Genomic DNA, 13,753 nt, shown 5'->3' with positions numbered 1-13,753 from the left:
GAGACCCCGCCCTGGGCACGTCTTCCCCGTTACCTCCCGAGACCCCGCCCCGGGCACGGCTCCCGCAGGGCCCCCAGAACAGGGCTCAGGGACTGGCCAGGGCCCTGCTGGCTCCCCCTCCCCAGGGCACCCCATGGCGCTGGCTGGGCGGCCTCCCTCGCCCTGCTCACCCACTGCCCCTGGGGACCCCCAGCATGCCCTGAGCAGCCTACAGCAACCGCCTTCCTGCACCTGCTCCCCACGCTCCTGCCCCCCAACCAGGCTCCCAGCTCAGGGCCCCTGGAAACGCTCCCGCCCTCTCCCTGAGCCCCAGGGGCTGGGGGCTCCATGTCTGCCCCAGGGTGTCCTGCCTGGCAGCCAGCCCCACAGGGGTCAGGCTAACAGCTGGCGGGGGGTGTTTGCTTGCCCAGCCCCCCGCCCCCCAGGACAGGGGCAGCCGGGCATGAGGGGACAGGCTCTGCTGGGGCCTGGGCACATGGGGGGGCTGCTCGCTGGAGGCCCAAGGCCCAGCCAGCCATGGGGCGGCGGGGGGGGGGGGGGGATGTGCTGAGATCACCCTGCCTTGGGTCAGAGACCCAGCCCCCTGCTAGCGGGGCTGCAGCAGGCCTGGGGGGCACCGGGAGACGTGCCCCAGACGCCTTTCCCTGTCCCCGGGGACAGACGTGCCGAGCCTGCCAGCCAGGGGGCAACCGGAGCACAAGACAGCATCGCCACCCCTCACTGTGCCCGGGGCAGGGCCCCCAGCCGGTGGAGTGCCAGGGCCCCCCCAGCAGCCCCCCCTCCACAGCCCAGCTAAAGGTGCCAACTTTCTAATCACACAGACCCAAACACTCCACCCCTTCTCCAAGGCCCCACCCTGCTCACTCCATCCATCACTCACTCTCCCACTGTCACCAGGCTGGGGCAGGGGTTGGGGTGTGGGAGGGGCTCAGGGCTGGGGTGCGGGAGGGGCTGAGGGCAGGGGGTCAGCGTCGGGACTGTGGGAGGGGCTCAGGGCTGGGGTGCGGGAGGGGCTCCGGGCTGGGGCAGGGGGGTTGGGGTGCGGGAGGGGCTCAGGGCAGGGGGTCAGGGCGGGGGCAGGGGGGTTGGGGTGCAGGAGGGGCTAAGGGCTGGGGGTCAGGGCGGGGGTTGGGGTGCGGGAGAGGCTCAGGGCAGGGGCTCTGGGCTGGGGCAGGGGGTTGGGGTGCAGGAGGGGCTCAGGGCATGGGGTCAGGGCAGAGGGTGTGGGAGGGGGTCAGGGCTGGGGCAGGGGGGTTGGGATGCGGGAGGGGCTGAGGACAGGGAGTCAGGGCTGGGGGTTGGGGTGCGGGAGGGGCTCAGGGCAGGGGCTCAGGGCTGGGGCAGGGGGTTGCGGTGCTCCAGGGGGGGAGGGGTACAGGCTGCGGTCGGGTGGCGCTTACCTCGGGCGGCTCCCGGGCAGTGGGGTGGAGCCGGGCTCCCCGCCTGCCCTGGCCCCGCACCAGTCCCAAAAGTGGCTGGCACGTCCCTGCCCCTGCCTGCAGGCTCCACCCCCGCAGCTCCCATTGGCCGCAGTTCCTGGCCAATGGGAGCTGCAGAGCCGGCGCTGGGTGTGGAGGCAGCACACGGAGACCCCCTAGCCCCCCTGCGCCTAGGGCTGGACATGCCGGCCGGTTCCAGGAGCGGCGCGGGGCCAGGGCAGCAGGGAGCCCGGCTCCACCCCACTGCGCCGCCGGACTGTGAGCGCCGAAAGTCCCTGGGCGACGGAGCCCGATTCCGGGAGAGTCCCGGCCCGGCGACCCTAAGCCCAGCCCGGCCCCCAGCCAGGCCCTCGGGACACCAACCCCCATCCACAGCCCCCCATTTCCCGGGCCCCACTTCCAGCACCAGGGAGCCCAGGCCCCGGCCGTTAGGAGTCCAGGGGACAGTGCAGCCCGGGGGGGGGGCGGGGGCGGATGGTTGGGCAGAGGGGACTCCAAGTGGCCCGAGGCTGGTGACGGGGGGGCGTTAGGGGGGTCCCAGGCTGCTGACGGGGGGGTCCCAGGCTGGTGACAGGGGGCGCTAGGGGGGCCCCAGGCTGGTGACAAGGAGGTGCTGGAGGGCCCCAGGCTGGTGACGGGGGGCGGCGCTAGGGGGGCGCCAGGCTGGTGACGGGGGGCGGCGCTAGGGGGGCCCCAGGCTGGTGACGGGGGGCGCCAGGCTGGTGACGGGGGGCGGCGCTAGGGGGGCGCCAGGCTGGTGACGGGGGGGTCCCAGGATGGTGACGGGGGGGGCGCTAGGGGCGCGCCAGGCTGCTGACAAGGAGGTGCTGGAGGGCCCCAGGCTGGTGACGGGGGGCGCTAGGGGGGCCCCAGGCTGGTGACGGGGGGGGCGCTAGGGGGGCCCCAGGCTGTTGACGGGGGGGGGCGCTAGGGGCGCGCCAGGCTGCTGACAGGGGGGCGCTAGGGGGGCCCCAGGTTGGTGACGGGGGGCGGCGCTAGGGGGGCGCCAGGCTGGTGACGGGGGGGTCCCAGGATGGTGACGGGGGGGGGGGGCGCTAGGGGCGCGCCAGGCTGCTGACAAGGAGGTGCTGGAGGGCCCCAGGCTGGTGACGGGGGGGGCGCTAGGGGCGCGCCAGGCTGCTGACAGGGGGGCGCTAGGGGGGCCCCAGGTTGGTGACGGGGGGCGGCGCTAGGGGGGCGCCAGGCTGGTGACGGGGGGGTCCCAGGATGGTGACGGGGGGGGGGGCGCTAGGGGCGCCCCAGGCTGCTGACAAGGAGGTGCTGGAGGGCCCCAGGCTGCTGACAAGGAGGTGCTGGAGGGCCCCAGGCTGGTGACGGGGGGGGCGCTAGGGGCGCGCCAGGCTGGTGACGGGGGGGCGCTAGGGGGGCCCCAGGCTGCTGACGGGGGGGGCGCTAGGGGGGCCCCAGGCTGCTGACGGGGGGGCGCTAGGGGGGCCCCAGGCTGGTGACGGGGGGCGCTAGGGGGGCCCCAGGCTGCTGACAGGGGGGCGCTAGGGGGGCCCCAGGCTGCTGACGGTGGTGTAGCTGAACTTGGAGAGGGAGGCGCTGGCGGTAGGCATGTCGTCGTCGGGCAGGGGGCGCCGGGGGCGCCGGGGGCGGCAGCGGGCGAAGGTGGCGGCGAAGGCGGAGCGGAAGCGCCGGTTCATGAAGCAGTAGATGAGCGGGTTGGCGCAGGCCGAGGTGTAGGACAGCAGGTGGATGAAGGAGATGGGGGCGCCCGACAGCACCCGGTGGGCCGAGGCCGGGGCGAAGGCGCGCCAGGTGTTGGCGGAGAAGATGGGCAGCCAGCAGATGAAGAACATCACCACGATGACGACCAGCATGCGGATCACCCGCTTCTTGGCCAGCAGCGTGGCCTGCGAGCCGTTGACGCGGGCGCAGTCCTGCTGCCCTGCGCCCGCCCGGCCCAGCAAGCTCAGCTCCAGCGCCCCCCCCCGGCCTGGCCAGCTGCACGTAGCAGCCGTCGTCCTCCACCCCCGGCGCCAGGGGCTCGGTGCCGCCGTGCTGGAGACCTGGGGAGAGAGCAGAGCCGGGGTCGGCCCGTGTCTGCGACAGGCCCGAGAGGAGTGCAAGGGGTCGTAGCGGGGAGCCTGGGAAGCGGATGGGGAGCACCGGGGGCCCCCGGGGTGGATGGGGGGGTTGGCGGGTGTGAATGAGGGACCCTGGGGGTGGACAGTGTGACGAACTGGGGTTTTATTCATCTTGTTATGGTGCATGTGAGTCTTGCTGTCCTATACCAATACTGTGCGTGCCTCAGTTTCCCTGTGTGCCGCACCAATGGGAATTGGGGGGGTGATTTTGCTGAGGCCTTTGGGGCAGGTGAGGCTGCCCAGCTGCTTGCAGCTGCATAACCTGAGACCCAGGCTGGCTGAGAGTCACGTCTGACTGCGAAGTGGGGGTGCAGGACCCTCTAGCTTCCCCAGGACCCCGCCGGGGCGGACTCGCTGTGGGAAGCGCACGGAGGGACATATGCTGAATGCTCCCAGGAGAGACCCAGGAGGTGAAGCCGTGTGAGCTTCTTGCCCTGAAGACAGTCTGCTCCGAGGGAGAGGAGGCTCCCCAAAGTCCTGACTGGCTTTGTGGGGAGCAGTTCCAGAGCATCGCCCGGGGACTCCGTGACAGGGTGTGTGGAGGGGGGACACCAGGGGTAGATGGGTGGATCCCGGGGTGTGTGGACAGGGGTTTCTGGGGGTGTGTGTGTGTGTGTGTGGACAGGGGGCCGGGGGCAGGGCGTGTGCGGACAGGGGGCCGGGGGGGGGGGCGTGTGCGGACAGGGGGCTGGGGGTGTGTGTGTGTGGACAGGGGACCCCGGGGGGGGGGCGTGTGCGGACAGGGGGCCCGGGGTGTGTGTGTGTGGACAGGGGGCCCGGGGGGGGGGGGGGGCGTGTGCGGACAGGGGGCCCCGGGGTGTGTGTGTGTGTGGACAGGGGGCCCCGGGGTGGGGGCGTGTGCGGACAGGGGGCCCCGGGGTGGGGGCGTGTGCGGACAGGGGGCCCCGGGGTGGGTGCAGTCAGGGGCCCCGGGGCGTCTCAGGCGCTTACTCACCTGTGGCTTCTCTCTTCACGTCCATCTCGAAGCGGATGCCGCGGTAGAGCTCGCGGGAGATGAGTCCGTAGGCTACGGCCATCACCGTGCCGGGGATGAAGAAGAGGATGAGGAGCAGCAGGATGTACCTGGGGGGGGGGGGGGGGGAACAGCCCGTCACACGGGAGCCCCTCCCCTCCCGGGGCCCTGCTCTGCCCAAGCTCCCCGCGGCCTGGACACCCCCAGTCAGCCGGGCCGGGCCACCCACGCCGGCTGCCCCATCCCAACGGGGCCCCGGGCAGTGCGTCCGCTGGACCAGAGCCCAGCCCAGGCCCCACTGCGGGGGAGGGGGGGACAGGGCACTGGGGGCACAGTGGGGCGGGGGGGCACGGGGGGCCCATGACTCAGTGCGGCTGGGCCAGCGGTGCTGGCCCTGGGCGAGGCCGGGCGCTGGGGGCACAGGAGGATGCACTGGGACACTGCGGGGCACAGGGAGGTGCTGGGGGAACAGGAGGATGCAGGGGGGCGCTAGGGGCACAGAGGGATGGAGGGGGCACAGAGGGGCGCAGGGGGGCACAGGGGGGCGCTGGGGGCACAGAGGGGCGCTGGGGGCACAGAGGGATGCAGTGGGATGCTGGGGGGCACAGGGGGGCCCAACTCACCAGGCCTGTTTGAAGGGCTGGCTGGGCCAGCGGTGCTGGCACTGGGCGAGCCCAGGCCGGGTGGACACCGTGGTGCTGTAGATGGCGTAGGGCAGCATGAGCAGCAGGGACAGCAGCCAGGTGCTGGCGATGACCCGGTAGGCGTGGGAGCGGGTTTGCCACACGCGGGACTGCAGCGGGTTGCAGATGGCGCTGTACCGCTCGATGGCGATCGCCACCAGGCTGAAGGTGGAGACGCTGACGGAGATGCCTGGGGGGGGGCACACGCCGCGTGAGCCCCCCCCCGGCCCGTGCCCAGCACTGCCCAGCACAGGGGTGCAGGCGAACCGGGCACCCAGCGCCACTGCCAGGGGCAGGGAGACGGACCCCGGCCCGATCCCCCCGGCACCAGCACGGGCCCAGATCCCTGACCCCCCAGATCCCTGGCACCCAGATCCCCGGCCCCCCAGATCCCTGGCACCCAGATCCCCGGCCCCCAGCCCCCCCCGGATCCCCAGCCCCACCCCGCCTCCCTGGATGCCAGCCCCCACAGATCCCCCCGCACTCACTCATGAGATAGGCCACGAGCTTGCAGACGGCGGGGCCGAAGACGAAGGTGCCCATGAGGTTGGGCACGAGGGTGAAGGGCATGCAGCACAGCGCCAGCAGCAGGTCGCTCAGCGCCAGCGAGAGCAGGAAGGAGTTGGTGACCGTGCGCAGGCGGCGGTTCAGCACCAGCACCGCGATGATCAGCGAGTTCCCGAAGACGCTGAGCAGGAAGATCAGCGCGTAGAGCAGGACCCGCACCGTGAACTCCAGGTCTGCGGAGACGGAGAGCAGGGTAACCCCGGGGGCCAGGACGCCTGGGTCCTCCCCGGCTCGGGCAGGGGAACGCCGGGGGCCAGGACGCCTGGGTCCTCCCCGGCTCGGGCAGGGTAACCCCGGGGGCCAGGACGCCTGGGTCCTCCCCGGCTCGGGCAGGGGAACGCCGGGGGCCAGGACGCCTGGGTCCTCCCCGGCTCGGGCAGGGGAACGCCGGGGGCCAGGACGCCTGGGTCCTCCCCGGCTCGGGCAGGGTAACACCGGGGGCCAGGACGCCTGGGTCCTCCCCGGCTTGGGGGGAGGCTGGGAGCCAGGACGCCCATGATGATGCCTGGGGGCCCCCCACTGACTCTGCTGCAGGATGGCTCCCCCCACCCCGTGCCTGCTGGTCACCCTCCCCACGGCGCAGCCTCCCCTAGCCCCAGGGCAGCCCCCCAACCCCCCCACACTGCGCTGGGTCCCTCCCTCTGCCCCCCCCCACCCCGCGCCTGCTGGTCCCTCCCCACGGCGCCGCCTCCCCTGGCCCCGGGGCAGCCGCAGGCACAACGCCCGGTGGGGACCAGTGTGGCACAACCAACACCCCGGGCACTGAAAGCCCCCAGCGCCACACTGGGTTCCCCCCGACCCCCTCCCACTGCGCTGGGTCCCCCCCTGCCCCCCCGGCGCCACGCTGGGTCCCCCCGCAACCCCCCCTGGCCCCGCACTGGGTCCCCCCTGGCCCCGCACTGGGTCCGCTCCCCCTGCCCACCCGCCCCCCCCCGTTCTGGAAAATGAGCGCGGGCAGGGATGGGCCCTGGGAACACTCAGTGGCCGGAGAGATCCCTGCCTGGGGAGAGCGACCAGGCCGGGCTGGCCTACGGGTGATGGGAGAGAGACTCCGGAGTGGGACGCAGAGCGAGGGGGAGTCGCTGACACTCCTCTAGCCCCTGGGCCCCGCTGGCCTGCGGAACTCACCACCACCAGGTCCCCTGGCCGGGTGCAGGCCCTGGCGTCGCTGTGGCTACCGAGCCCCCAGAGCGAGGCCAGAGAGAGGTGGGGGGGGGGGTGTCCCGGGGACAGCTGAGCCACTGGGGGCTCCGGGGTCTGGGGGCTGGGCCTGCCCCAGTGGCTCCCACGCCTGCCCTGGACGGCCCCTGAGCCGAGCAGGCCAAGGTCGCCCAAGGGCCCGACAGCCCAGCGTCCGTCCGCCCGTGGCTGGCGCCAGCTGCCGAGCGAATGGCAGGAACAGGCCGTTGGCGTCCGGGCAGCGGACGCAGGCGGCTGGAGCCCAGAGGCGCCGTCTGACAGGCCGTGGGGCCGGCCCCACAGGAGAGCGGGAGCCGGGGGGCCTCCTCGCAGGGACTGATAACTCGGGTGCGGCGCCGAGACGCTGAGGCCGGGTCCGAGTTTCCCTCCTGCGGGAAGTGCCAGGCTGTGCTGCCCCCTGCCCGTTGGCTCCGCGGGACGCCAAAGGATCCGGGGGTCCCAGCGGACAAGCGACTCCCCCAGGGCTCCCTGGGCCCCTCTGGGCCAAACACGGGGGAGGTGGCGGCTCACGGTGGCTCCGGTACCGACCCAGGGCCCAGCCCCGGGCTCCAGTCCAGCCACGGGCTGCGGGTCGGGAGTGAGGGGCACTGGCAGGACTGGGGGGGCAGGGCTGGGCTAGCAGGGGCTGCGGGTCGGGAGTGAGGGGCACTGGCAGGACTGGGGGGGCAGGGCTGGGCTAGCAGGGGCTGCGGGTCGGGAGTGAGGGGCACTGGCAGGACTGGGGGGGCAGGGCTGGGCTAGCAGGGGCTGCGGGTCGGGAGTGAGGGGCACTAGCAGGACTGGGGGGGGCAGGGCTGGGCTAACAGGGGCTGCGGGTCGGGAGTGAGGGGCACGGCAGGGCTGGGCTAGCAGGGGCTGCGGGTCGGGAGTGAGGGGCACAGGCTGGGCTGGGGGGGGCAGGGCTGGGCTAGCAGGGGCTGCGGGTCGGGAGTGAGGGGCACTGGCAGGACTGGGGGGGGGCAGGGCTGGGCTAGCAGGGACTGCGGGTCGGGAGTGAGGGGCATCGGCAGGACTGGGGGGGGGGCAGGACTGGGCTAGCAGGGGCTGCAGGTCGGGAGTGAGGGGCACTGGCAGGACTGGGGGGGGCAGGGCTGGGCTAGCAGGGGCTGCGGGTCGGGAGTGAGGGGCACCGGCAGGACTGGGGGGGGGCAGGACTGGGCTAGCAGGGGCTGCTGGTCGGGAGTGAGGGGCACCGGCAGGACTGGGGGGGGGCAGGGCTGCGCTAGCAGGGGGCTGCGGGTCGGGAGTGAGGGGCACCGGCAGGACTGCGGGGGGCAGGGCTGGGCTAGCAGGGACTGCGGGTCGGGAGTGAGGGGCACCGGCAGGGCGAGGTGCCAGACCCACAAACAAGGGACAGATGCTGACCCGTGGACCCAGCTCGCGGCCCAGGCTGGGGTATCCAGTGACACGTCCACCCAGAGCCAGCCTAAGGGGGGGGGTCGCAGGGACCCCCAACAGCCCTAGCCCAACGCCCCCAGGCCGGGGCCAGGCCAGTGCCTCCAGAGGGGCAAGGCCCCAGATTCCAGCACTCAGCCCCCTCCACCCCCCCCCGCACACACTGCTCCTATACTTGGGGGGGGAGGGAGGGGGACAACAGAACCCACCTTCTCTCTGCCTAGGAGAGAATCACAGCTGGGATATCAGGGGCTGCGGGTCGGGAGTGAGGGGCACTGGCAGGACTGGGGGGGCAGGGGCTGCGGGTCGGGAGTGAGGGGCACCGGCAGGGCTTGGGGGGGGGGGAGCCAGGGGCTGGAACATCCTCTCATCTCTCGTTTGCAGAACAACCCCCCCCCCGCCCAGGGCCGGCTCTACCATTTTTGCCCCCCATGTGCTTCCTCCGCCAGTTCCTGGAGCCAGCCCTGACCCCCGGGCCACTCCCAGAGGCGGCGGGTCCCTGTCCCAGACATGGGGGGCGCAGGCCGGAGCCCCTGGGACTCACCCCCACTGCGGCAGCAGCGACCCCGGCCGCATCTGAGCCAAGGCCGAGCCCCGGGGCTGGGGGCAGTGCGGGGCGTAGGACACATGGGCAGCGCCCGCAGGGCGGGGGGGGGCGGTCTCACCTGCCGGGGGGCCGGGGGAGGGGGGCTCGGGGAGGGGGACGGGGAAGGTGGGGGACCCCGGGGGGCCGGTCTCACCTGCGGGGGGGGCCCCGGGCGGGCTCCGCAGCAGGTCGCAGAGGCTCCGGTTCCAGCCCGAGGCGTTGCCGGGGCCCCCCCCGCACAGCAGCCGCTGCAGCGTCTCGTTCGGGCGCCGCGGGTCCAGGGCTCCGGCCGCGCCCATCCCCGGCGCCTCGCGGCGGCGGCTTCCTCCGCCCGCTCCGGACCCGCCGCCGCCTCTGCTCGGCTCCAGCGCCGGGACCGACTGAGCCCGGAGCCAGCACCGGCCGCGGATCCGCGAGCGAACAGCGCCCCCTGCCGGGCCCGGCGCGAACGGTGGGGAGGGGCGGGGGGCTGCGGGTCGGGAGTGAGGGGCACCGGCAGGGCTTCGGGTGGGGGGCAGGGGCTGCGGGTCGGGAGTGAGGGGCACCGGCAGGGCTTCGGGTGGGGGGCAGGGGCTGCGGGTCGGGAGTGAGGGGCACCGGCAGAGCTGTGGGGGGCAGGGCTGGGCTAGCAGGGGGCTGTGGGTCGGGAGTGAGGGGCACCGGCAGGGCTGCGGGGGGGCAGGGGCTGTGGGTTGGGAGTGAGGGGCACCGGCAGGGCTGGGCTGGCAGGGGGCTGCGGGTCGGGAGTGAGGGGCACCAGCAGGGCTGCGGGGGGGCAGGGGCTGCGGGTCGGGAGTGAGGGGCACCGGTAGGGCTGCGGGGGGGCAGGGGCTTCGGGTTCGGGGTGAGGGGCACCGGCAGGGCTTCGGGTAGGGGGCAGGGGCTGCGGGTCGGGAGTGAGGGGCACCGGCAGGGCTGCAGGGGGGCAGGGGCTGCGGGTCGGGAGTGAGGGGCACCGGCAGAGCTGTGGGGGCAGGGCTGGGCTAGCAGGGGGCTGCGGTTCGGGAGTGAGGGGCACCGGCAGGGCTGGGAGGGGCAGGGTTGGGCTAGCAGGGGGCTGTGGGTCGGGAGTGAGGGGCACCGGCAGGGCTGCGGCGGGGCAGGGGCTGTGGGTTGGGAGTGAGGGGCACCGGCAGGGCCGGGCTGGCAGGGGGCTGCGGGTCGGGAGTGAGGGGCACTGGCAGGGCTGCGGGGGGGCAGGGAATGCGGGTCGGGAGTGAGGGGCACCGGCAGGGCCGGGCTGGCAGGGGGCTGCGGGTCGGGAGTGAGGGGCACCGGCAGGGCCGGGCTGGCAGGGGGCTGCGGGTCGGGAGTGAGGGGCACCGGCAGGGCTGCGGGGGGGCAGGGACTGCGGGGGGGCAGGGACTGCGGGTCGGGAGTGAGGGGCACCGGCAGGGCCGGGCTGGCAGGGGGCTGCGGGTCGGGAGTGAGGGGCACCGGCAGGGCTGCGGGGGGGGGGGGGCAGGGACTGCGGGTCGGGAGTGAGGGGCACCGGCAGGGCCGGGCTGGCAGGGGGCTGCGGGTTGGGAGTGAGGGGCACCGGCAGGGCTGGGAGGGGCAGGGTTGGGCTAGCAGGGGGCTGCGGGTCGGGAGTGAGGGGCACCGGCAGGGCTGCGGGGGGGGGGGAGGGGGGGGCAGGGGATGCGGGTTGGGAGTGAGGGGCACCGGCAGAGCTGGCGGGGGGCAGGGCTGGGCTAGCAGGGGGCTGCGGGTCGGGAGTGAGGGGGCACCGGCAGGGCCGGGCTGGCAGGGGGCTGCTGGTCGGGAGTGAGGGGCACCGGCAGGGCTGGGGGGAGCCCAGGGCTGGGGAACGGCTCCCCTACAGCCCCAGGGTTAGTGAATTGCAGTTCTGGGCAGTTTCTGGGGTCCCACACAGGGTCCCTGCGTCTGCCCCAGGCCCCCAGCTCTCATTGGCGGAAACGTGCAGCTCGGAGCTCAGTGAGTGTCACATTTTGGTGCCATCAAACCAAGTTGCGAAACTTATCAAATGCCAAAAAATTAACAAGTGTCTAAATCTGAGGCCCCCTTGGAGCTTGAGGCCCAGGCCAAATGGCGCCCCTGACCCCCCTCTGATTGGCCCTGGGCCTGGCTGCTCTTGGGGTGGCCAGGTTGTGGGCCTGTAATTTCTTGGCCCCCAGGATGGGGCGGGGAAAGGTGGGCCCAGGGGTCCGGCTCCCAGGAAAAGCCACTGGGACCCCAGGTCCATTCAACGCCCCCTGGCTGGCCCCCAGCATCAGCCTGTGGCGGGTCCATGCCCTACCCCGCAGGGTCACTGTGGGTCATGTAGCTGGGACCCCCCGGCCCAGGGCTGGGCCCAGACACACCCACAGGCTGAACGGGGGCCTGGGCGCAGAGACCTGGGCGGGGGCTCCCAGCCAGTTGGGGCCAGGAGAAGAACCCCGGCGTCCGGGTGCCCATCCCCTGCCCTACGGGCTGGGTGAGCCCCTGGTGCTGTGGGGTATCGCGTTGGGGCGCTGCGTGGGGGGCAGGGCTGGCCGGGAGCTGCCCCACGGCGGGCGAGGGGCGCTGGGAGCAGACGCCGTCTCCCAGCAGCGCCTGGCCCCGCAGGCATGCTGTGTTTGCCCTGCTTATCCGGGCGGGCGGCGCGGGCACCGTGGTGTGCCGGGCGGGGCGTGTTGACTCGTGGCTCTGAGCTCCGTCCTGTTTACCCAGCGGGGCGGGGGGGGGGGGGGGAAGAGCGGGAAACAGCTGCAGTTTTTCACCCCAGCCGCTCGCCCATTGTCTGGGCACCTGGCGCACAGAGCCGCCTGCCCACACGGCCTGCGGCGGGGAGACAGCCCCCCCCGGAGCCCGGTGACATGGTACAACCCCCCAGCACCCCCCGAGAGCCCCATGATGTGGTACACGCCCGCAGCACCCCCGCAGAGCCCCGTGACATGGTAGACCCCTGTCACGGAGTGTGGGGGACACAAGGCCCTGCACCCCCGGCTCCCTGCGATTCACCATGACTCTCAGCCAGCCAGTAAAGCAGAAGGTTTATTTAGACGATGGGAATACAGTCCGAGACAGGTCTTGCAGGCACAGACAACAGGATACCCCTCAGTTAGGTCCATCTTGGGGTCCTCGGGCACCCCAGCCCCCCTCCAGAGGTCAGAGCCCTCCCTGCCTCCAGCCACCTCACCAGCCAGCTTCCCAGACTCTGCCTTCAGCGACCCCTCCCACAGCCTTTGTTCACTTTCCCGGGCAAAGGTGTCACCTCGCCCCAGCCCCCTCCTGGGTTCTCATGTTACAGGCTCAGGTATTTCCCTTCAGTCATTCTCCCATCCCCCAATGGAGACCATCCCAGCCACACTCCCCTGTCAGCACTTACAGATCACAGTAAGAACAGTCCCAGTTCGTCACAACCCCCCAGAACCCCAGGGAGCCCCGTGATGTGGTACGACCCCCCAGGTGCCCCCCCAAGCCCCGTGATGTGGTACGACCCCCCAGTGCCCCCCCAAGCCCCGTGATGTGGTACGACCCCCCAGTGCCCCCCTGGAGCCCTGTGACATGGTACGACCCCCCAGTCCCCCCCCCAGAGCCCCGTGATGTGGTATGACCCCCCCAGCAGCCCCCCAGAGCCACGTGATGTGGTACAACCCCCAGTGGACCCCCAGAGCCCTCATTCCATGGTGCGACCCCCCAGTGCCTCCCAGACCCCCGTGCTGTGGTATGACCCCCAGTGCCTCCCGAGACACCTGTGACGTTGTACAACCCCTCAGTGCCCCCGTGTGGGGTTTTATTCATCTTGTTATGTTGCATGTGAGTCTTACTGTCCTATACCAATACTGTGCGTGTCTCAGTTTCCCTGTGTGCCGCACCAATGGGAATTGGGGGTGTGATTTTGCTGAGGCCTTCGGGGCAGGTGAGGCTGCCCAGCTGCTTGCACCTGTGTAACCTGAGACCCAGGAGGGGGGTGCAAACAGGTGACACCTTTTGCCTGGGAAGCAGGACAAGAGGTGGCTGGAAGTCTGCGTGGGGGGACTCGAGGGGGGAATCCAGGGCGTCTGGCCCAGGACTCCCAAAGATGGACTTGGCTGAAAGTCACTGATTTCTGTGCTAACAAGCTCTGTTCTATGCTGTGTTCCTGTCGACGAATAAACCGTCTGTTTTCCCAGCTGGCTGAGAGTCACGTCTGGCTGCGGAGTGGGGGTGCAGGACCCACTGGCTCCCCCAGGACTCCGCCCGGGCAGACTCGCTGTGGGAAGCACACGGTGGGGCAGGGGAGGCTGAATGCTCCGGGGTCAGACCCAGGGAGGTCAAAGCTGTGGAAGCTTCTTGCCCTGAAGACAGTCTGCTCCGAGGGAGAGGAGGTTCCCCAAAGTCCTGACTGGCTTTGTGGGGAGCAGCTCCAGAGCATCGCCTGGGGACTCTGTGACAACTGGTGTCAGTAGTGGGATAAACTGCACCCCGTGGACAGAGCATCCTGCAGTATTGCCCGGTGACTCCGTGACACCCCCACAAAGCCCCATGAAATGGTATGACCCCCCACAGTGCCCTGTCATGTGGTTTGACCCCCCACAGAGCCCAGTGACATGGTACAACCCCCCACAAACCCCATCACACGGTACAACCCCCCCCCCCATAACACTGCCCAGCCTCCCTGTAACACCAGCCAATGGGCCCCTATTCACCCCCCTCACTAGAGTGGCTGGGCTCCCCTCTTCCTGCCCCCCTCACTCCCCACTGCGGTGACCCCGGGGGGCTGGGAGGGGTGGGGCAGCTGCTCTGGGTGAGCTGCCAGCTCCGGGAGCAAAGCGTGGGAGGCCCCTCTGCATGGAGGGTAGGTCCCCGCAGCC

The 13,753-nt window shown here is 72.1% G+C and overlaps 1 protein-coding gene across 1 annotated transcript; it reads right to left on the bottom strand.

Annotated features, from left to right (window-relative positions):
• Window positions 1-2,950: 2,950 nt before the first annotated feature.
• CCKBR (cholecystokinin B receptor) lies at window positions 2,951-9,253 on the bottom strand. Its single transcript, XM_065423361.1, is given in 6 exon segments — window positions 2,951-3,394; window positions 3,396-3,472; window positions 4,506-4,633; window positions 5,147-5,396; window positions 5,695-5,946; window positions 9,109-9,253. Coding segments are annotated over 6 exon segments (1,296 nt in total).
• Window positions 9,254-13,753: the final 4,500 nt, after the last annotated feature.

The sequence above is a fragment of the Emys orbicularis genome, chromosome 1, assembly GCF_028017835.1.
Source record: "Emys orbicularis isolate rEmyOrb1 chromosome 1, rEmyOrb1.hap1, whole genome shotgun sequence".
NCBI classification, from domain to species: Eukaryota; Metazoa; Chordata; order Testudines; family Emydidae; genus Emys; species Emys orbicularis.
The sequence above is the reverse complement of the archived record's forward strand: the minus strand, read 5'-3'. Positions and strand labels throughout refer to the sequence as shown.